This window comes from Amyelois transitella, chromosome 23, assembly GCF_032362555.1.
Source record: "Amyelois transitella isolate CPQ chromosome 23, ilAmyTran1.1, whole genome shotgun sequence".
Classification (NCBI taxonomy): Eukaryota; Metazoa; Arthropoda; class Insecta; order Lepidoptera; family Pyralidae; genus Amyelois; species Amyelois transitella.
The window spans coordinates 4,721,590-4,745,615 of NC_083526.1; the positions used below are offsets into that span (position 1 = coordinate 4,721,590).

The 24,026-nt window shown below is 32.9% G+C and overlaps 4 protein-coding genes across 4 annotated transcripts; all 4 read right to left on the reverse strand.

The window, feature by feature from the left end:
• Window positions 1-226: 226 nt before the first annotated feature.
• Window positions 227-6,325, reverse strand: LOC132903234 (uncharacterized). Its single transcript, XM_060950899.1, has 7 exons — window positions 6,304-6,325; window positions 3,302-3,469; window positions 2,494-2,630; window positions 2,140-2,223; window positions 1,550-1,618; window positions 1,186-1,228; window positions 227-768 (listed from the first exon to the last, which is right to left on the reverse strand). The coding sequence occupies exons 1-7, from the start codon at window positions 6,323-6,325 to the stop codon at window positions 227-229; spliced, it is 1,065 nt and encodes a 354-aa protein (XP_060806882.1).
• A 63-nt stretch (window positions 6,326-6,388) lies between these two features.
• On the reverse strand, window positions 6,389-8,169 carry LOC106130652 (uncharacterized). Its single transcript, XM_013329549.2, has 2 exons — window positions 7,419-8,169; window positions 6,389-6,672 (listed from the first exon to the last, which is right to left on the reverse strand). Exons 1-2 carry the CDS (start codon window positions 7,987-7,989, stop codon window positions 6,389-6,391), a joined length of 855 nt encoding a protein of 284 aa, XP_013185003.1. The 5' UTR covers window positions 7,990-8,169.
• Window positions 8,170-13,499: 5,330 nt separating this feature from the next.
• Window positions 13,500-15,587, reverse strand: LOC106130721 (uncharacterized). The gene is made up of 2 exons (XM_013329624.2): window positions 15,086-15,587; window positions 13,500-13,753 (listed from the first exon to the last, which is right to left on the reverse strand). Exons 1-2 carry the CDS (start codon window positions 15,585-15,587, stop codon window positions 13,500-13,502), a joined length of 756 nt encoding a protein of 251 aa, XP_013185078.2.
• A 9-nt stretch (window positions 15,588-15,596) lies between these two features.
• Window positions 15,597-17,316, reverse strand: LOC106130653 (uncharacterized). The gene is made up of 2 exons (XM_013329550.1): window positions 16,839-17,316; window positions 15,597-15,613 (listed from the first exon to the last, which is right to left on the reverse strand). The coding sequence occupies exons 1-2, from the start codon at window positions 17,314-17,316 to the stop codon at window positions 15,597-15,599; spliced, it is 495 nt and encodes a 164-aa protein (XP_013185004.1).
• Window positions 17,317-24,026: the final 6,710 nt, after the last annotated feature.

Genomic DNA, 24,026 nt, shown 5'->3' on the forward strand with positions numbered 1-24,026 from the left:
GGATTTTTTATAAAGGTTGTGAAATATAAACAGTTTAACTTTTTCTAGATTAACATGTATTTTCCTTTATTTATTTACTGACTCATAATTAATATTTAAACATAATGTAACTTAAACTATACAAAGCGATAAAAAAATCAGATTGTATGCTTTATATGAACAGAAAAGATCTGAAATCCGGTACAACGATATTTTCCAAAACGTAAAACTTCATAACATAATATAGTCACATCCATGGATTTTCATCAAAAGTTTCATTAACTGTATCTTTTATTTTATGAATTTTCTTCATATTCATCCTACTTTCAACACCACCTTCAATTGTTTCACCTTTATTGAAATCATCAGCTATAATAATGGGTTTAAATTGATCCATCATTTTTGGTGGATTACTATGGCTATCTTGATGAATTTTGAATTTTTGAGCAACTTTATTAGGGTAATAAACATATTTCACACCATTCACCACTTTGTACCTATGATTGTTTGAATTCCTTCTATTACCTGCTCCTAAAATCTGATTTATCCAGTATGAATATATATTTTGCAGAGCATCAAAGATACCTCGTTTTTTCCTGGACTTTATTTTGCCACCGTTAATATCATTTGCTTTAACATTTATGTTGTTATATCTTACTGAAGGTATGACGTAAGAAATTATAGGTTCTTTTTCAATTTCTTCTTTGTTATCTTTCTTATCAATGATAGATCTACTTTGCCATTGTCCATTAGAGTCGTAGCCTCCTCCACCGCCATAATCTTGTCCACCTGTATTAAAATTTATCTTATTACTAGCTTTATTCAGCTTCACCAGTTCCGGTGTCTGTCTGTAAATAAATCTTGTAAATCAGTTTGATCTCTATGGTCCTCAAATTCGGAAAAGACGGTAAGCCATATCTTAACGTCATAATTAAGTAAATACTAAATTTTGCAAAAGCGGTTACGGATTAAAGTTTAAATACAGATCCGACTCAATGTCGTCGGAGCCGTGGTTCCCCAGGGATGCCACTGAGCCCGGTGGCAGATCATCCCTTTGATGAGCCTTATATCTTCGCTACAGACGTGATGGTAGATATAGTTACACTAAGATCATGAAGCTGGTGAATGAGTGGTTGGTTACTTTTGTTTAAAACTCGCTTTAATTTTATTTTATTACAAGAATTTAATAAGTAGTTGGTATTATACCTGCTGGCATCCAAGCTCCGCCTCCACCTCCTGCCGCCCAGCCCTAGAAGGAATTCTTTGAATTAGTATCGTAAGAACACGTAATTCATACATTCATAAATTCAATCATCATCTTTCTGTTGATTTCGTATAACACACCTATTTAGGTACATATGTATAGTATGTAACAAAAACCTTTTCTAACCAAAAAGGACATAAAGTTTAAAAAATGCTAGTAATCATACCAAAGATTTTGATGAATCAGAAATTTTTATTGTTTTACCCAGTATCTAAGAATTTCAAAGGATGTGCTGGTTTCTTCACGATTTTTTCCCTCACCGCAATAGCATCGGTAGCAGACGTTATGTATGAACTGTATACTTACACCGTCACCACCCCCACCACCTCCTCCAAAACTGCCTTTCTTCTCTAAAATTTTCATGAGCAGCATCATCTGAAATATGTTAATAAGTTAATAACATTATAAGAAATAACTTTGGTAAAAAAAGAACCGCCTCCAATTGATATCATCCTTTTTTGAAGTCGTTTAAGTCCTTCCTTGAAGTGTAACAAACACTTTTCAGATAACCGTATCAAAATCGGTTTAGCGAAACGCGAGATATTCGTGAATAAACACACAAACATACAAACAAACATAAATACATACAAGCCAAACTAAGAGTCATCTTTCTTTGAAGGCGGTTAAAAATAAGGCGTCATGAGGCAGAAACAATATTATCTGTCTCTATTTTCCGCGGTTTTACCCGCGAAAAAGTCAATCATGGTTCTTCATTAGTTATCATTTATCAAATTATTAGTATTGTTGCAATTCACACCCTTATTAATTTGTATTTCATATGTACATTGTAAATTGTGTATAGCAAATCAAATAAATAAATTATCTATCTACCTATCTAAAAAAATATGGTTAGTTCTTATTTAGCTCTTAAGGGATTAATATATGTATGTACTCACTTTTGATATCATGAAAGACATCATGCTGAACATCATCCCTTTAAATGACATCATCCCCATCATTCCCATCATGGCCGGCACCATCTGCGAATTGTGAATGTCAGTTATAATACAATAATATAATATAATTTAGATATAATCACGTCTATATTTCTTGCGGGATAGACAGAACCAACCGTTTTGAAAAGACAGATAGGTATAGCTGTTTAGCTTAATGATACAATTGAGATTCAAATAAAACATCTACAATCTATAAATAAACAGCTGAAGTTATTCCGATTTTTGGTATGCTTACACTTAGAGCAAAATCGAATAACCAGTTACCATTAATAAAAAAAATACAAGCTTACTTACCATCATTAGCTTCATTTTCATGCACATCATTGCCATCATCATCATCTTCTTCTTGCCCCCATCATCGTGTCCAAAGCCACCGTGCCCGCCCCCGCCACCCCCACCCTTACGTTTCTTCCGTCCAACGAAACCCTCAACTGAAAAATGGTCAACTTTTGTCAAGATGTGAAGGGGCGACTAGTTCCCACTAGTTTTATTGCTATCGACTGCAAAGTTTGCGAAGGGCTGACGGTAGCCACATCGTACCCGTATAAGAAACTGATCAAGCTGAACCAACCATGGATCTAAAAAAGTGTGTGCATATATTTTATTGCTCAATTACCAACAATTTGTACGCGTCCACTAAATGTAAATGTAATATATTTTAAGTTCTCATTGTAAGTGAATTTTTGTAGTTTATTTTATGAGTATAAATTTCTTCTTTAACCGTAAAAAAAGGTTCAGTTGCCTCTCTTCAAAAAGGTGAAGATGTAAGCGGGACTAATTCCAAGACGAAGTTTACTTCATTTTAAATATTCGCGTTGCATTTATTTATATATAATACAGGTATTAAACGCGCACGCAACGTACCTTTATTTTATCTCCGACATTTCGTATCATAAGTACTTAAGTAAGTGAATGATTTATTGTTCACTAATGGAGTACATTACAAATATAGAACAGTAGTACAGTACAAAGGCGGGCTTATCCCTATGTGGGATCTCTTACAAATCATGTTACAAAGATCCGTTATCACCGAGCAACTCATATATGCTACGTTACGCGCGCGTTTAATACCTGTATTATTTATAATTAACAGGTTACTTACCTGAATTAGGGATTGACATGTTTCTCCCTAAAGCACTGAATTTAATTATATGATTGTCAAAAAACATGTCAACTGCTCGGTCTATGAAGAGAGAAAGTTTTTCGGAATCATTTTCATCTGTTGTATCTTCATCTGTTTGATTTTCAGAAGTAGTCGCTCTAAATTTTACTAAAAGAAAAATAAATGTATAAAATAAACCCATTTTTAACTATTCTTCTTAGTAACGTATGGACCTTAACACTACTAAAACGATTTTGGGAAAGAGGCTTGATTTCATCTTTGTATCACAGATGCCTTTCCATCAATTCTGGGCCAAATATAATAATATAAATACAGTTTAAAGTCGCCTAAAAACCATTTTACATTGTTCTCTTAATTATAGAAATAATCTTTGCTAAGGATTCTAGGAAGTTATTAAAGAGGAAAAAGTTAGTAAAAGCTTTTGTTTTGAAATATCAATAAATAAAAAACTTAAAGGCGACTAAGGGATAGGCTTACATACTTAGTATTTATAAGGCGATGGGCTAGCAACTTGTCACTAATTCGATCTTAATTCTATTATTACGCCAAACAGCTGAACGTGACCTTTCAGTCTTTAGAAGACCGTTATCTCTGTCTACCCCACAAGGGATATAGACGTGATTATATGGTATATTAAATTATAACACTTACCGAATTTCACGTAATCGCCTACAACAGATATTTCCCTTAATTTATTCAATTCGTTTAAATATACTAATGTTTTTCTTTGCAAGCATGTGTACGACATACGAAGAAGGCAATCACTATATACTCCATCGAAAATATCAGCTAATTTACTGTCATCAGTAATTATTATACTGTCAACAGTTGTATTATCTATATTATTATTCTTAACAGGAATTACAGTAGCGTCAATTAGAAATACAAATAATAGTTGTAAAATTACTTTGTCTACAACCATTTTGTGAACAGACGTTTAGGAAGACAGGAATCAAATGGAAAGCCAAACGCTGGGTTATTGCTATTTATTTTCTCAATGTTATTGGGTTTTAAGGTTAAAAGTCACGGTTAAAGAATGAAAACTAGTAATCATCCAGTTAAACATAAATATTGTGGTTAGTTTGCGAATCTAGGGAAATCACAGTAAGATGAGAGAGGTTTTAATGTGAATCACGTCTTTATCTCTAACGGGGTAGATAGAGTTAACAGTCTGAAAGACAAATAAACAACAATAACTGGAAGAAAAGACGGAAAGGCCACGTGCAGCTGTATAGCTTAATGATTGAATTGAGATTCAAATAGTTGACAGGTTGCTAGCCCATCACCTATACCTTAAGTCTATATTAGCCTCTCCCTTGTTGACTTTTACAGTTTGCTCGGAAAAAGAAACAGGCACACGCTCGTCTTTTCGCTACCAGGCCAGTATGGGAGCTTGCATTAGATGAATATGCCTCTATTTCCTTAGTCGCCTTTAACAACGCAAAAATATTTTTTTAATTCGAATCAGTAGTTCTTGAGATTAGCGCGTTCAAACAAACAAACTCTTCAGCTTTATAATGTTAGTTTAGATTTAAGCATTTCGCTACACTCGAAACACAGCGAAAACATGTAAATGGCCTAAATAAAGTAACTAGGTAAATAAGATTTGGTACAAGATATATGTATATTTTCCAAATAAGATAAAATAAATCCTCATTGATATAGACCGACCACAATGAAAGAGTGTGGTCAGAGAGAAATTGATTTTAAAGGGGGATCACGACCCTCTGCCATGAGCATTAGGACAAAGAAGAGGACAATTAAAAAATGCAAATAGATATATTATTTGGTTCTTTTTATTTCACAAAATATATATATATATTAAGTAAACATCATGTATTTGGTTCAATAGAAATAAATAAATGTATATAGAATATCACAGTTACAAATACCGCTAGATGAAATGAATATGAAATAATAAAGAAGATTTTTATAAACTTACATACATTATCTAATTATACAGAAATTTATCTATAATAATATGTATACAAAATAAATAAATGAATAAACTTATAAAAAATACTTGTAATAATAAACAAAATAAATCACGTCAATATATGAAGTTTAAAAAAAATAATTCGTGCATTTATTAATATTTGCAAAATTAAGTTTATTTATATAAATAAATATTATGTTATACTTTAATAAATAAAAATATATGGGATAAACCAAATAAATAAATTCAAAATAAATGACTTGAGTTTATAATATAATACATTTAAATATAATATTGGAGGACAAATGGAAGTCGCTTAGTGTAAAAGCCTAATTAACCACTAGATACAGGATAGTAGTCAGGCGGACTTCGGGCTCCTCTCCAGTGAACTGAATGTTCGTGTAACAAACTTAAATAAAATCTATTAATAAATAATTAAATAAAAAAATATATACATTATTAGTACATAAACAAAAGGATTAGCGGTGGGAAGAAAAAAAGAATAAATAAATTTATGATGAAAATTAACATAACAGTATGTAGAGAATAATATTAAGGTAGAAATTTAATAAACTTAGAGAAGTAAATATCTTAAAAGATTATGTATAAATAAACATAAAAAGGAACATTGAACCACAAATGCTAAAACCATCACACGATGACAATTATTTTCAATAAAATCAAAATAAATTACTTACGAACTAAAATAAATTAAAAAATCATTTTATCTGTGACACATTATGTAAATGTTCAGGAAAATTTTCAAAGTAACATTTAAAAAAAATATGGTAACCATATTTCTCACTAGAGGGCGTTGAGGCAAGTGACATTAGCAGCTTTTCACAATACATACTACTTAATCATGTTTGACGTCCTTGACATTGACACTTGCCTTTTTACCAACGCCATCTATTGAGTCTATCTATCAGTCACCATAATGTTTTCATCTTATTTGCCGCTTTTTATAATCTTTCCTATAGTTTCAAGTTTATTTATTATTATTGCGATTTCTATAGCTGGCACATGCCTTATGGATCGCACTAACATGCTGCATTATCAGGAGTCATATTTATATTTGTATGAGAATGCTTGAGTTGCATTTAGTGTGCGACAGATTCTAACTCATAGCTTTAACTAGTAGTGGTGTCATACGGCATGTAGCTATTATAACCCATATCATACGCTCTTCTATAACCGCCGTGATGTCCATGCTCGTGTTCATGATGTTCCTCATGACTGTGGGAATGATGATGAGACACTTCTGGCTTGGTGATGATCTCGTATGTTGTCGACTTATGTCCTCCGCCTCCTTTCAGACCGACCAGTGCAGACAGTAATAGTGACATCAATGCAGTCATCAACGCCTTTCCAGCTAGTAAAGCCAACGCACCCAGGGCAGCAGCTGCTAGTGCGCCTGAGAAAAAATAATAGTGATTACACAAGGAAACATATTTGAATTTTGGTAGGAGACTTAGAACGCGGTACGAAGTTACTACAGAGTGTAGAGTGCTTTGTGATAAGAGCACATTTATTTATCCACTAGTGGCCTGCTACAGCTTTGCCTCTAAAATACACCCGGAGATTATGTAGGGGCCTATTTTCATGATCGGTTGTTTCCGAAGATAAGTAGCCCTAACAAACTAACAGTGAAAATTACATACTTAACCGTTTTAACGCAGCTAATAGTTATAAGGTAAAAAGGCAACGTTTAGCTAGGTAACACAATGATGAGATTCAGATATAGTGACCGGTTGCTAGCAGCTCATCATTCAAAAAAGGATACGCAGGTTTTAACGTAAGCCTATCCCTTGATTAACTAACACAATCAGCGCGGAAAGAGAAGCAGCTCAAAACATTACACAGCTATATTATTGTGATTTTTTTCTAGATCATAATCATGTTCCTTAAGGAGGAAAATCATTTGTGTATGGAACTTTTTATGTTATGTAATGTACTCTATTATGGGCTTTATATTGAGCAAAAAGTATAATATTACAAGTGCTGTTAACGTAATTTAAATGTTCTTATTTATGTAACAAGTACATAGAAAGACGATTTTTTATAAATATTTTTATTATTTTTTAACAATTTAATTTAACAGAAGAGTCCGTACCGCACTACACGCACACTAAAAAAACTAAATATTCCTGTGTTTCTCACCTTTCATCATCATAGCAGCAGCAAGGAGGGCACCGCCGCCTCCTTTTCCTCCTCCGAAACCTCCCCCACCGCCTCCTGATTTTCTCCCCACAGACTCCCTTTCACCCTTAGCCATATTGAGAGCTTCCTTCGTAGTTTGAGGATCCAACAGCTTGTATCTCAAAGAATGACCATCTAAATAATCCTGCAAACGATACAAAAGATATCTATTCAATTTTTCTTCAGGCTTTCCAGGGAATTGTCTCGACAACTCGGCAGCCATTTCTTCTGGACTTGGATTAGTTGACGTCTGGTTCTCTTTAATGATACTTAGTCCTGGCAGAAGGCCGAGCTCATCGCGAGAGCTCAAGTCTTCTAAAAAGGACAGCACGTGAACTTTCAAGCATTTCGAGCTCAGAATATTAGTACATTCCTTATGTAACAGCCTGCCTGTTCGTTCGCTTGACGAATTTTTGGTTTCCACAGTTGGAGTTATATCATTAGGCTGACTGCCATTATCAATAAGTCCTTTGGTCGAATGCACATAACACAGTATCACTAACAGGGCAACACACACATTTCTTTTATGCATTTTTGTCACTAAAACACTGCACTGGTGATATAAAAGTCCAATATTCACTCCGAATGCATTTCGGTCGAAGTTAAGACTGTACTGGCTGTGCAAAAGGAATCTCAATTTATTTATACTAAACTTGATCTAAAAAGAACACGATAATAAACTTAGAAAAGGCAAAAAGACTAAAAGAGCCAATTGGTTTGGCTGCATTGTTGCGGGCGACAAACTTTCGAACCGACACTAAGATTGAAAAATTTAGAAATAATAGACTCGGCATCTCGATCGGAATACTTCCAGTGTCAACATATGTACTATTAGACTAACTGTGTAGTTTAGTTGATTAAAAAACTGCCGTAGTTGTGAATTTAAATCTGGCTTGAAGATCTTTGAGGATAGGTTTTTATTGTTTGTAAAGGACATTATCAGTTTTGATTCAACGGATCAAATCAAATCAAAATCTTTTATGTACATTTAACATGATATTTTGTTGGTAGTTACTGTGAGTGGGTGTAAAAAGGGTCAAAGGTAAAACGAGTACAGCCGCTTTCCCGGAGGAGTAGGCAGAGACATTATCCATGTATATTTCTATCACTTCATCCATATTAATAACTCTCTTCTTAAAAGTTCTTTGGTTAAGGAAGTAGGGTTTAGGGAACTTCTGACCAGAACTTTCACCAGAATGTTCCCGATTTTCAAGACACCTTCATCTAGCCTTTCCTTTGGATCTGTTGCACCAATAAAAAAAAAAACAAACAAAATAATATCAAACAAAATTAGAGTTATTTGTTTAAATTAACCTCACAATTACTTTGAACCATAATTCTATGGCTTATGCTATAATCATGGCCATAGAGTTTTACCAGTTTATGTTATTGTATGTTTGTTTACTAGCTGCTTTGTCATAAACTTGTAACACCTCACGTTTTGCAGTGGGGGTTAATCAAAAACTATCAAAATACATGCTGCTCTCGTCTATCTGTGATAGGTACAGAACAAAATATATCTAGATTAATACTTTCACTCAACAATGTTGCTATAAAATAATTACAAGACAGACTTAATGATAGTAAGGCAGTGTTCCGTATAATATACCTCTAGTTTTCTAGATTTGTATGATGAGTGAAAACATTGTGAGAAAATCTGCATATTAAGGTAACTGGATGTGTTACTATAAACTAATACGGGTTAAATTCTCCTGCAAACTTACACACATTAGTTTTTTTTTCATTCTCATACATATAGTCACGTCTATATTTCTTGCGGGGTAGACAGTGCCAATAGTCGCGCAGAGACTGAAAGGCGACGCTCAGCTGTGTGGCTTAATGGTAGTATTGAGATTCAAATAATGACAGGTTGCTAGCCCATCGTTACAAGTATAAGCCCAAGTTTATTACCCTTTCCCTTAGTCGCCTCTTACGACAATTATGGAAAAGTGGGAGTGGACCTATTCTAAAGTATCGGGAATAAAAATAAATAAATTTCTTTCCAATAATAGTCTTGTAATTTGTTTTAAAAGCAATAAATATTTTTCAGAAATTAATGTAATATGTCACTCCCTTAGTATTAAAGGGCACAATAAATAATGCTTACGAGTATTATGCTCAAGTGTTATTTGGGCAAAATAATATCTACATCAAATTGGTCCTATGCAAATATAAAATATTTAGTATGTAAAGTTCTTATATCTAATGCTAGCTAGCTAAGGCACTCAAAATATACAAAAACAATTCCAAATACGCTCACAAATAACGTAAACATTTCGTGGTGACATTCGATTCTTATTCCACATTTGAACTGAAGCGTGGAACCCAAACCAATTTGGGTGCCCAATGTGGTGTTTAACGGTTCGGAGTCCACAAAATTTGTCACGGAACGCCAATCCAAAACAAAAAGAGTGTGACAATCTGAAGGCAGCGAGTTGTGGCCAATCTCGGAATGAAAGTGCTTATATACTTACCTTTTTTATATTTCCAATTTACTTTCGTTTTTAAGTTGCCAGTGTTTTTTATTTTATGTACCTACGTACAAAGTTTTACCTCAACTTAGCTCTAGCAAAAGTTTCATATGACATCTATAAAAATAAACAGAAAGACGACAGCGTTTTGCAGCCATTAGAGACATAAGTATAGATAACTTAATATATATAATATATATATTTAATCCGTCAGTGAGTCACTATTGGCACTGTATACCCCGCAAGAAATATAGACGTGACTATACATATATACACGGGTCAAATTACACATATTGAGTCAGCCTCGAAGTACGTTCGGGACTTGTGTTACGAGATACTATCTCAACGATACTATATTTATATAATAAATACTTATATAGATAAACATTCAAGACCAAGACCGTTCAGAAAAATTTCTTTTCTCATCATGCCCTGGCCGGGATTCGAACTCAGGACCTCAAGTGTCACAGAAAAGCGCACTACCGCCAAACTATTTCACTGACTTATCAACGTACAACCTTATCCACTGAATCTATAGATACTTGAAATTTTGTCAATTCTATCATTAAGCCAAACAGCTGAACTTGGCCTATCAGTCTTGAAAAGACTGTTGGCTTAGCTACCCCGCAAGGAATATAGACGTAATTATTTTGTATGTATGTAAATTTGGTATGAATGTTCCTTATGTAGGGGTGCATCAAGAGGGGATTTCCCGAAAGTGATTGGATGTACGAGAATTAGCAGGAGTTGTCTTTTTGAGTGGCCGGAGACGTAGGTGCAGGTTACCACTATGATAATACTATATGTATATCATGTTAGTGGGTATCACTATGATAATACTATACTCGTATGTATATCATGGAATTAGCTTACTCGGTGATAATGAATGATGGGCCAACCGTTAAAACTAGGCGTTAAAGCTGAAATTGGGCATTAATATTCCTGGGACATTATTCTTGTTTCAAGTCAAGTGGCATAATAACATCTATAACACTTGCAGGGTAGACAGAGCCAAGAGAATTGAGATTCAAATAGTGACAGGTCGCTAGACCATCGCCTACAAGAGGAATCCCAAGTTTCTAAACCTATCCCTTAGTTGCCTTTTACAACCTCCATGTGGAAGATATGGAGTGGTTCTATTCTAAAGTGGCAGAAACCACACGGCATGAATAAGGTGATTTTTTTTAAAATTCATACAGTTCTCTTTTTTAGAAGTAAAATTTGCCGTACTTCCGGGAATTTGATCCCGTTCGCTTACAATTAAGATTTATGGCCCATGGATGATTTCCATCCGGAGGGAGGAAGGTTGAGATAGGGACGACGTAGTTGGACAAGAGTTGGAAACACTTTGAGGATTTCCCAATATCCCCAAAAGAACAAAAGTATGAAGACAATAGAAAACACAGCAGGCGAAAGATAATAAAAAAAATAATGATAAAAAAAAAAACAATAAAAGTAATTTTAATAATAATTTATAAACTTTTTTTTAGTACAGTTCTAATAAATAAGTAAACAAATGGTTTTGTGTTATTTCGACACAATAAATAAATCAATAAATACATATGTACAGTGGTCAAAACTATAAGGAAATTTTTTTTGGAAATGATGATTGATTGATTGATGATACATATTTACATGCATTTAATAAAGCCTCTTTTTCTTAGGGGTTGAACAACATATTTTTGTTTGTTACGGTGCTATCGACTTATTTTTTTAAGATCCATATTAATTTATTGTACGCTTGTTATGTTTTATAATAATATAATAAATAAAAACCAAATAAAAAAAACAGGGAGACATTTTCCATGAAATACCTATTTTCTTCCATTCATACATCCTAATGTATTGTGTATGTAACTATCCTAATAGTAAATCAGATGTTGAATAAAAAATTCTTTCAGAATTTTATTTTTTATATTGAATTAAGTTCTTTTTTTACCACAGTCCTAATACATAAAGAACACATTTTAATTGTTAATAATACATTGTAAGTTAAAGTTACTGACATTGCACATAAAAAAAAGCTGAGTAAAAAATACAACATAACATAAATAAATATAAAACAATAATAAATATAAAGATAATATATATATTAAATATATACATATTTATAATAGTCATTAAAAATAAATTGATAAATATACCTACATCATATGTGTAATAAATGTAATAATTATAAATTATAATAATTGAATACAAGCCAATCTCGTCGTTTGTTATATATTTTTTTTTATATATTTTATATCTGTTTTTTAAACAGCTTAAAAGAGATTAAAAATAAAACAATTAAACAAATTGTGATGATGATACTAAAACAAATTTAAATAAGTAAGATATATAATTATGTTAAACCCATATACACAAAATAGCATTAAAAGGAAGAAATGGACAGTTGACTTATTGAAAACTATTATTTAAGAGGAAAATTTTACTTATTGATTAAGTGCAAATTCCTCAAAATGTTACAAAATATACATATACATATATAAAATCAACAAAAATACATTTACTTTTCAATTAAACTGAGATTTCCAAAGCGAGTGAAATTATATAATAAATAATATCTACCAATACATGTAGTGTTTTGTTTATAATTTTAATCAGTACAATTAGATATATACAATAATATACATGTTTAAAATATTTATTTCCAATTGAAATTTAAAGAAAAAGAAGTGAAATTCAATATAGAGGTATGATAAGATGCATAATATATAGTAGGTACTGTCAAAAGCATATCAAGATACCCAAATTCGATGCGAACTAGCCGCTGACGTGCGGTTGACTGTACCATTATAGAAATAATAATAATAATTAAATCGATTTATATGGTTAACTTTCTTGTTCTTTTATTTAAATGCTTACATTTGATGGAAGCAATAAAATGTTATAAACAATTGTATATATTGTATATGTAATATTTAAATAAACTTCATGCTATTTTGCAGCCTCATTCTGAAAAAATATATATTTATGTTTAACAAACCCTTAAAAACACACGAATTTTAACAATTAATTTAACAAATTAGCAATAAATAAATAGCGCTAACCATAACAGCTTAATGCATACTTAATGAACACAACACAACCAAAATTATTAAAGTAAATAATAAATAAATTACGTTTTAGCATAACATTCAACACCTTTTCTAGTTTTATCAGTATTTAAATTTTATAAAGATTATTATTGAGAAATTTTACTATTTTATATCTTTGATGAAACTTTATTCGCATTCTGGTAAATGACTTTTTATTTTTACGACAACACTTTAATTTTTACTTTGAGTTTTAAAGTAGCGTGTAGCAGATCAAAGTGTTAAATGTGTAATCAATTCTTCTTAAATTTCAAAAAAATTTTTTTCAATTACATTGACATTTAGCGATTTATTTATTTTGTTTTTTCCTTTTTTATAATATAAGGCTGTAGAAAAAACAAAACAAAATTACAGATGTCATAATAAATTAATTTCACACTTAATTTTAGGAATATATTCTTCCTACCTAGTATTTTAAAGAATGGGCTATAAGTTCCTGCCTGACCAAAAAATGTCCATTGCAATATCAATTAAATTTACCGCCTTCTAGCATTTAAGTTCCGTCCGTACCCAGAGTGGCCGTAGCCCCCCACGTCTTCATGAGCGGTTGAGTGTGAATGGCTGTGGCTGTAGATGGGTTTGGATACGATTTCGTAGGTCGTCGACTTCTGGCCGCTGGATAATGATTTGATGCCGATGATCGCGGAGAGGAGTAGGGACATCAAGGCAGTCATGAGAGCTTTTCCTGCTAGAAGAGCCAATGCGCCAAGACCTAGGGACATGAGTGTGCCTGCGAAAAGAAATAAAGGGTTAAAAAAATATAGCTACGTCTCTTTCCCTTACGGGGTAGACAGAGCTAACAATCTTGTAAAGACTGACAGGTCACATCCGGCTTTATGGTTTATTGAAGGAAATGAGATTCAAATAATAACAGGTTAGCTAGCTCAAGCATAATCATAATCAATTATTCAAGGAATAAATGATTATGATTAAGTCCGCCAATTGTGCTTAACATTTGTATTTTGTATATTAAAGTTGAAATAAATAAATAAATGTAGTGAGTGACAGGTTGGTAGCCCATCATATAAAAAAGTAGGTTAGGTTAGGTTTACTAGTAGAACTGATAGTGTAATATTTAGTGAGTATATACGTACATACATACATATAATTACGTCTACATTCCTTGCTTATATGATGATGGAATTGAGATTCAAATAGTGACGGGTGCCTAGCCCATTTCCTACAAGAAGAATCCCAAGTTCTTTTAGAGACAGAGAGCAGACCTATTCTTAAGTACCAGGAACCACACGGCTCAGTATAAGTAGGTACCTAAGTAAAAAGTGTCAATTTGCACGTGTTAATAAACTGTGAAGAAAAATACGCCTTCCCGTAGAAAATAGAGATATTAGGGCGTAGTATGTCATTTTATGCTTTACATAGTATGCATTATAGAAATGTGTGTCATCAAAAATTGTAGTTATTATGCTCTGGTTGGTAGTGTGGCATTTTTGTAAGATCTTATCACTAACTAGCTTTTGCATACTGTTTCGTTTTCTACCGTAAATCCTATAGCTACAGTACTTTATAAAGGTTAAGTCCTCTGTCCTTGTTTAAAGTCCTAGATATTATCGAAAGACACATCAACAAACACACTTTCCGATAAACTCGTAACTTGTTCTTCTTTATTAGAGATTTAAAGGAAATAATGTATTCATTGTGTAGGCACTTTGTTTACCATGACGAGGATTCAGTATTCATCGATATTAGTAATAGGTAGGTAGATGATTAAAATTTTGTATTCAAAATAAATAATTAAATAACAATAATGTTAATGATTATTAAAGGGGCTCTCATACAAAAAAATGTAATGCTTTTTTATAAATTTTTTGTTCGATTTTGATAAACAGGTAGAAATGTGAATATGAAAAATAAATATTTATGTATCAAACGTGATGATGGTACGAAAACCTTCGTGCGCTAGTGCGACTCGCACTTGGCCGGTTTTTTTTTTAATTTTGCACAAACTGATGGCTTTTGTTTCAACGTGTCCCGTTTCATTCCGAAAATGAAAGTATTTTGCTTATATATTGGTGAATTATACTGATTTATATCAAAGACATACCTTTGAATAACATTCCCATTGCCAAAAGTCCTCCGATACCCCCCTTTTTGCCCCCAAGACCTCCTTTTCCTCTAGCTTCACTGACCAAAGCCCTAGCTTCTTCAGTGGAGTTTTCATCCAAAAGTCTCAATTTCACTGTATGACTCTCCAAATAATTGCCTAGTTTGTACAACAAGTACTTATCCAATCTATCTTCTGGCTTATTCAAAGACCTCACTAGTTCAGAAGCGAATTCCTCAGTCTTACTCTTATTCTCTAAACTTTCCTTCACTAAGCTTACTCCTGGAAGAAGCCTTAATTCGTCTTTAGCACTGAGTTTGTCCAGAATTGCTATAGCTTCGATTTTCAAACAGGTAGGACTAAATATCCCATTACTGCAATCCTTTCCCATCGACCGCGCGGCGACTTCCAGAGTGTGTTCATTTTTATTCGAATCGCGAATTTCAGGACTTGGCAGCGCAAACGCCGAAGCCGTTAACACAAAAACCAATAATTTATACATTTTTATACACTAAGTACACGTGTGTACTGGAACAAATACAGTTACAATTGATAACGTGATTGAAGATCCCAGCTTTTATATGTCTCACCATAGAGTCTTATGTCAATTATATTTTCATAGAAGACTGATCGCAAAAAGTTGCAACAAATACGTGGGAAACTGAGCCATATGATGTATGCCATTGGGTATTCTTTACCTCGTTTTTTGTAGCAATTGTAATCGTGTATGATTTCGTTTCAGTTTTGTATGTTTTTTGTACTTTTAAGTGTAATGATTTTATATTTTCATGCAAATTTTGAAAGGTATTACAAATTTAGTTATCAGTCACTCAGGAAAACGGGGTTTCGTAGAATTGCTATTAAGATTACCTGGCATGTAGGTATATTTGTTTTAAGAACTAACAATAATCTGTTTTTTGATGGCAAAGTAACTAATATATTACTGTAAATGTTTAATATATTGTCAACAGTATTATGAGGCACAAGGCAAATCTTTTATTTGTAATGGATATCAGGGTATAACATACCGTGCTAGATCCTCAAATGTTTTTCTTTTTTATAAAAATTATATTAAGATTATAATTTTATTTATAGAGAAATGTTTACACTAGTTTGTGGGATTAAAAATTAAAAATTCTATGAATGTTTATAGTACTACAGAATTTATTACAATAGTACTAGATACTTAGATATCATAGAAATTTATATACAAATAATTTGTATAATATAAATATTGGCTGTGCGGTTTCCGGGCACAATGACACTCTTTCTAGATCTATATCTGAGGACGTGAATACTCGTAGTACCTAAATGAAGCCCTACGGGGCTTAGTGCAATAGAAAATATTCATAGAAACCTGGCCAAATAATTTCACAACATTCACAAGATAAAAAAAGCTCTTGTATGTAGAAAAACGAAAAATTTAATATTTTCTCTGCTTAACTTAAAGCAAGGCCGGTAAGAAAATTATGTCCTAACAAGAGGCCGCCCGTGACTTCGTCCGCGTGGAATCATTCCCGCGGGGAGTCCGGGATAACTAGGTCTTCAGCTACCCACATACCAAATTTCATCGTAATCGGTTCAGTAGATTTTGCGTGAAAGAGTAACAATCATCCATACTGACATACTCACAAACTTTCGCATTTATAATATTAGTAGGAAATTCATACAATAAAACCGAATTACTTTATTAAACGTGTATTATAATTTTGTGTTAATTCACAATGACCTCGAGCTCTATAAAATTACTCACCTTTCATCATCATAGCCATAGCAATCAATCCCCCCATACCACCCTTCTTGCCTCCCATCGACAAAGGATTCTTCCCTCGGGCTTCGCCAATCATACTCCTTGCTTCTTCAGCTGCCCCATCATCTAAAAGTCTCAATTTCACTGCATGAGTATCCAGAAATGTCCCGACTTGATAAAGCAGAAACTTATCAAGTCTTTCAACTGAATCCGATGGCAGAGATTTGGCTAATTCATCAGCTACTGCTCCAGTTTTCAAGTCACTTTTGTCTTTAATAAGACTAACACCAGGTATGAAAATCACTTCGTCTCTGTTATTAAGCTTCTCGAATAAAGACACTACTCCAATTTTTAGACATGTTGGACTGAATACTCCGTTTGTGCAATCCATCTTCGAAATTGTGTTCGATGCAGATTCAGGGTCAGGGTTTGGCAGAGCAAGGGCACATGATAATAACCCGAGAATTAGATTTATGTACATTTTTGAAGCTATGCGTCCACTGTGGTCAGTCAGCTATAAGACTATGTTAATCCATAGTGGTGACACCCTTTTATATTTTGTGCTTTGTGGTCGGATGATTACTCCAGGCTAGCGCGTGTCTTGGTCTGCGATTTTTGTTTTCACAACTTTATTATGGTCATCATTCAATCTTATTCCAGCTTCAACTTAGTCTTTATTACTGTCGTAATAGGATCTATAATAGTACAGTTGTATATTTTCGAAATTACCGTTTTTACGTTTGTTTGTATTCACATTTTCATAGGATCGTTAGCAGAATGAATGTGGTTGTGGAGACTTGCATAAAAAACTATTCTCAATTGCAATGACATTATGGTATATTATTGTTTGAATTTTGATTTTAACCGTTTTGAGTCTGATCTGGTTCTGAAAGATAATCATGATCAAAAGCAAAATATTAACACATTATATAATAAGTGTTGATTATATTAATTATTTGACATAAATATAAATTAAGCTTTCAGGAATAACATCAGGCTTTTTTCTCTGGGAATGAAATGGTTTGGTTACAGAAAGTACGCTCTTTCATTTATATTGTAAGCCAATTTTCTTATTCTACGGAGAAATGTACCATTAATGTGAAAGAAAGCTACAAACAATATGCAAATAAGTAGAAATACAACATTAATTGTTCAAGGAACATACTTTTTTCTTGAAATCATGGGAACGATATGTATAATTAAGTAGTTCGTAATGACGAATGTATTAAAGTTTCTACTATATTTTCCTACTATATCACTTAGATTTCCAGCAATGTATGTGCCATTAGAAAGAGAGTGAGATTAAAGAAAAACGTGAGAGAAAAAGAAATTGGTAAAAACGGTTTTCCCTTTTCATTGCACACATTCACTGAGTGTCGCACCCACTCGTCCTCCTACACATGTGACAGTCAGTTTGTACATACATAAAATCACATCAATATCCCTTGCGGGGTAGACGGAGCCAAGAGTCTGAACGTCGACGCTAATATTTTGTTTGTATTTCTTTTTATTTCAAGAATCGACTTTTCAAGAAGTGAAGACTTTTGTGCCGTGTGGTTCCCGGCACCAATACAAAAAAGAGTAGGACTACTCCATCTCTTTCCCATGGGTGTCGTAAAAGGCGACTAAAGGATAGGCTTAAACTTGAGATTCTTCTTTTAAGCGATGGGTTAGCAACCTGTCTCTATTTGAATCTCAATTCTATCATTAAGCCAAATAGCTGAACGTGGCCATTCAGTCTTTTCAAGTCCATTGGCTCTGTCTACCCCGCAAGGGATATAGACGTGACCATATGTATGTATGTATTTTCAAGAAAAAAAATAACCTTATATTTATTCACAGAAGAAAGGAAATTTCGAATTCTTCGTTTATTATATAGTCTCATCTCATTCATTCAAAAATACAACTGTACCGTGTGTGATCACACCCTCACTACGTAAGTGCTTTAGGTTTAAAGACATTTATTCTCATTAAGACAAGTTGTCACTTACATGCTTGCTTACGTGCTTTACATGATTGAACTGTAAATTATTGAAACCCGTCTGTAATTTTTAAGCTAATATGTTTGAACAGACAACAAGATAGAAATAATATCAGCGTTAAGCGTTTTCAAAACATAAAATAAAATATTGAACTCGAAATTTAAAAAAAATAAAAATCCTTAAAAATCAGTTATAAATCACAAACACAAAATATGAATCAAAATTTATTTTTGATTGTTACAGCGTTTTTTCCTAATAAAAGTTGTGTGGGTGTGAAATTGCTAACTGTACAGCTCCATTTCAGAATGAAATGTGTTTTACTACCAAGTATGTACTATCGCCGGATCACTTTTTCAATACACATACATCGCTGGCTCTCAAGAGAGCGTTGAAAGTGCATACCAACTGACAGAGCAATGGAATGCACTATAGGCCACAAGTCCAGTAATTTTATTCGTCACATCTAACTGAGTAAAGGGGTGAAGTTTTTACAATGCGATGATGCATCTTTACATCTGTCATTTGTAAAATTCATCTATTTTGTTTTATACTACATTGTGATGGTAGCTGGAAGCTTTTTTATTACTGCAAAAGTAAATGTATGTAGTGAACATAATACATGGAGATAATAAGTAAGAGTATTAGTAAAAATAACGAAAGAACATTACCAAAAGGTACGCAGTTTTCATTTCAGTGTGATACTCAGTAATGATACATGACATAACTAAACAAAATTTCCGATATAACTAACACGGGGGTATCAATTCTAGTTATTCTTATGTTCTAACTATTTTTAATTTACTTTATTTCGGTTTATAAATTCTTTCGAGTTTGTTTTTTTAATAAAAAAAAATCATCTTTCTAAAATATGGTCAATTAATAACTTACATTTCTTTTTATTTATATCTTCTATTTTGTGTCTTCTCTAGGGAAATTGCAAGAGGCGGCTATAGTAACTATAGTAATAAATGCCTTTCTTTTTTTTGTTTTCGAAGGGAAAATCAAAAAATCAGTTTTACGAACGACCTCCCTTCAAAAAAAGGAGGATGTCAATTCGACCGTATATATTTTATTATTTATGTATATCGCCGTTATTTTTGAAATATTCACAATTTTGTAAAAAAGGCGAGGTCTAGTTCGCGGTGAAAAACAAGGTTAGTTATTTATAAGTAGAGTACACAACACACAAACGCATTGTCGTCACTATACGTACCCATAATATGTGTTCAGAAGTCTGGTAATACAACCGCATACCTAATGATTAGGTGAGTACCTTCAAAGAGAGCCTCTGTAATCTTCTTGAGCAAAAATGTTTATACAAACTAGTTGACTTCTTAAAGGATATATTTTATTTATTTATATATTTATGTACCTCAAGGATAAAAATAAGAACAGAACTTAAACTAAAGTATTGTATAATTAATATTAATTTAAACTTTTTTGCACAAAATACAAATGTATAGCACAATTGGCGGACTTTATGCTAGAAGCATTATCTACCAGTCAACCATTGGGTCTGACAGAGAACTTTATGTGGTGTCAAACTAAATAAATAAATATGTTTATACCTACACAAAATACAAAATAAAATAATTATAATAAACACTACAATAAATAAACATTACTAGTTTATGGAAAATAGTTGTAAAAAATGTGTAAGTACATGTCATAGTTAAGTATTAAGTTAAATTATAGCGGCAGTATTTAATAACGCACTATCTTTTTCCATGTAACGGTGTATAAACAGAGACAGTAAAACATATATGTTACAGAATAAAATCATCAGTATCAATTAATATTATAAATAAGATATTAGGTATGTTTGTAACCTCCTCACAGTTAAATCATTGATCCGATATTGATCAATCTCGGTACAAATATATGTAGGTAGTTTAGACTTTGGGAATTGTATTTCAATTCTTGTGGGAACAAGACTTATGTAAGAGTAAAGCGTAGAATGAGAGTTTAGACATAATAATGTGTAGTAAACATTTTTATTTTTTATAAAAATTAATAATTGAAAATAGAATTTATAAAGAATAGAATAAGATTTATTTTCAAAAAGATCACCTATCGACGTCACATAACTAAGTCCATTTATATTCGATCTCTTATTTTATGAAAACTATTGAAAACCAATGTTACTACAAAATTTTATTTGGTTAATTTTAATAGGTATTGCTCATAGCATATGTCACATCTGTTACCCACGTCATTTTATAGTAACAGAAAAGAAAAATTTTCGCGTCTACTATTTAATGGAAAACTTTGACACGGTAATAATATTTTACAAGGTAAATTACGCATAAACTGGCTTCGACTTGATACGGGTAACTATTGACATGTAAATTGCTTTCGCTTCGTGTCTTTTCTAACTATGTGTATGTATTTTATTTTTCTTTGGAAGAAAATTATATCCAGAGTTATAGATAATATATTATTTTACCATAAAACCTTGAGACTAAACTCCATCTCTTTCCCATGAATGTCGTTAAAGGCGATGTATATATGTTTGTTATGTTATGTTATGGGATAGTCTTATAAACTTGTGACTCTTCTTTTAGGCGACGGGCTTGCAACCTGTCACTTTATATGAATCTCAATTCCATCAGTAAGCCAAACAGCTGATCGTGGTCCATCAGTATTTTCAAGACTATTGACTCTGTCTACCCCGCAAAGTACATAGCTGTGATTATTTGTATGTATCCTTTAGCCAAGGAAAAGACGAATTATATGATATTTCATTAGTTCAGCATAAAAGCTACAGTAATAATATAAAAAAAAGTCACGAGCACACGCGTGCTTGCGGTTTAAAAATTTAGGTGAAAGATGATGATATGCATGCAGCTGTTATTGGTTTTACCTAGTTTTTATATAAAAGTTATGTAGTGGAAAGACGTAGTCTCTGCCTACCCCTCTATGGAAATAACTCATCGTGAGACGCGTAGCAAGATAAATGTAAAATGCATTTTATTTTTTACTTTATAATTATTGTAAGTACAAAATCTAAAATACACGACGATTCTAGTGTAACCGTACATTAACCGTATTCCAAGTCTTAAATTGTTTGTAGCCTAGGTACTAGCTTTTGCCCGCGACTTAGTCTGCGTGGTTCCTCAAGTTCCTCAAGACCAACATCAAAATCAATTTAGTGGTTTACGCGTGGAAGCGTTACAAACAAACAGAGTTACTTTTGTATTTGTAATATAAGTTCGGATTATTATTATCAGTAATAGTTCATTTTTCATCTTCCCAATACAGGTTAGGTTCCCCTGCAAAGGTTGCGGAGGTCAGACGGGAGTCGCTTCGTGTAAAAACCTGACTCGCCCAATCCAGGATCTACGGTCAAGGGCTTACCCTGGGCTTCTCTCCAGAGTGGTGGGGATGCAACCGGGACTATAGTCTGGAAGAAGTAATTAATTTTTCATCGTGACCGAGGATCGAACCCGTGACCTATGGTTCACGTGAACACACTATCTACCTACCACTGCGTCAAACGGACTGTCGTGCAAAAAAGAAAGCGATTGATATTTGCGGTTACCGTAACTACTTACCGTAATGGCGTCGGTTTTGTCCAAAATAAACATAGATTAAATGTGCTTAAAAGCGGTTTTATTAAATTAAAAAAAAAAACAACATTAAAGTCGGTCATAAGGTCAATCGACCATCAATGTGACGACGTTCGCTATACTATCGTCGTTTCGCATTTTATTATGACGTGAAAAGGGACAACTATAGCAGTCCCGATGATGTATCAATGTACAGTGGGCTACATAAATAAAGTACCACGTGTCACACATAAAACCTGATGTTTTTGAAATAAATTATTTTATTGGAGCATAAAATACTCGTACATGTAAACCGGGGTAAAGACAGATATTTATTTATTTATAACTTATAACGTTAATAATCACGTCTTTATTTATAATGGGGTAGACAGTGGCAACAGTCTCGCAAAGAATGAAACGCCACGCAAATAGGTGACAGGTTGCTAGTTCATCGCCTAAAAGAAGAATCCCAAGTTTATTATCCTATCTATCCCTTAGTCGCCTTTTACGCTTTGTGCTGTGAAGTGAATAAAGATTTTTAATTTATTTTATTTTTATAGTGGAATATCCTAAAGATTAATTTCAAGTAAAATGTCTATGGAATTGAAGTGCAAATGGCATAGACGTTTTTCACCTTTTTCACCTTTTCATTAATTTGTTCAAAAGTAGTTAAAAAAAAGAAAGAGTTCACTCTAGCGGCAGAAGGTATTACTAATACTTTCTTTTTCCTTTTGTTGCGCTATCTCGTTGTTTATGCTTAATACCAATAGATGGCGTTGTAATTATTAAAACATGACTCTTGATCGTCGCTAGATGTCACTAGCAGTCGCAAATTAAAAAGAAGTAAAACAAAGTAAGCTTCATTGTGGTAAGAAACTTCAGTTATAATCTTTCTGTAAATGATAACTTATGTTTATAAGAAAAAATAAACTAACATTATAGTATCTTATGAATAGAAAGTTCCGCCTCCGTAATGGGAAAATACCGTTCCCATGGGAATTTTGGAAAATCCTTTCTTAACAGATGATCATAAAAACTGTCTGCACGCTACATTTCATCACGATCGGTTTATAAATTAAGGTTGTGCTTTATTGCAGTCGTTATCACTACATATTCTAAAGTTCTCCCTATTTTCTATGTATGTACGAGTATTTAGTATACACTAATCTCGGAAAGTTGTGGAAAAAGTTGTTTGTTCCTATTGAAAATGTTCCAATTTGAAAATAATTCATAGATATGGTCACGTCTATATCCCTTGCGGGGTAGACAGAGCCAACAGTCTTGAAAACACTAAATGGCCAGGTTCAGATATTTGGCTTTATGATAGAATTGAGATTCAAATAGTGACAGGTTGCTAGCCCATCGCCTAAAAGAAGAATCCCAGGTTTATAAACCTATCCCATAGTGGCCTTTTACGACATCCATAGGAACGAGATGGAGTGGTCCTATTCTATTTTTTTATTGGTGCCGGGAACCACACGGCACTATTTTCACTATAAAGTGAATATTTAAAAAAATGATTGCATCATTTCGAAAATCTCGACGCATTGATTATATTGTGAATGGCTTAAACGCGTGTACAAATAATAACTCCATTCAATGAATCTAAAGTTGAAAATCGCATAGCTAAGGAAAGTTCAAAGCGGTCAAAAAATGAAAGT

Bases quoted from the DNA above. Each gene is read 5' to 3' on its own strand.
- LOC132903234 (XM_060950899.1), bottom strand. From the start codon at position 6,325: ATGACTCCTGATAATGCAGCAT. The intron at 3,470-6,303 runs GTTAGTGCGATC...TTTTTCTTTTAG, and splicing joins GACTCCTGATAATGCAGCAT to TAAAATTTAGAGCGACTACT. The intron at 2,631-3,301 runs GTAAGTAACCTG...ACCATTTTTCAG, and splicing joins CATGTCAATCCCTAATTCAG to TTGAGGGTTTCGTTGGACGG.
- LOC106130653 (XM_013329550.1), bottom strand. From the start codon at position 17,316: ATGTACATAAATCTAATTCTCGGGTTATTATCATGTGCCCTTGCTCTG.
- LOC106130652 (XM_013329549.2), bottom strand. From the start codon at position 7,989: ATGCATAAAAGAAATGTGTGTGTTGCCCTGTTAGTGATACTGTGTTAT. The intron at 6,673-7,418 runs GTGAGAAACACA...ATTTTTTCTCAG, and splicing joins TGCTGCTATGATGATGAAAG to GCGCACTAGCAGCTGCTGCC.
- LOC106130721 (XM_013329624.2), bottom strand. From the start codon at position 15,587: ATGTATAAATTATTGGTTTTTGTGTTAACGGCTTCGGCGTTTGCGCTG. The intron at 13,754-15,085 runs GTATGTCTTTGA...TTCTTTTCGCAG, and splicing joins AATGGGAATGTTATTCAAAG to GCACACTCATGTCCCTAGGT.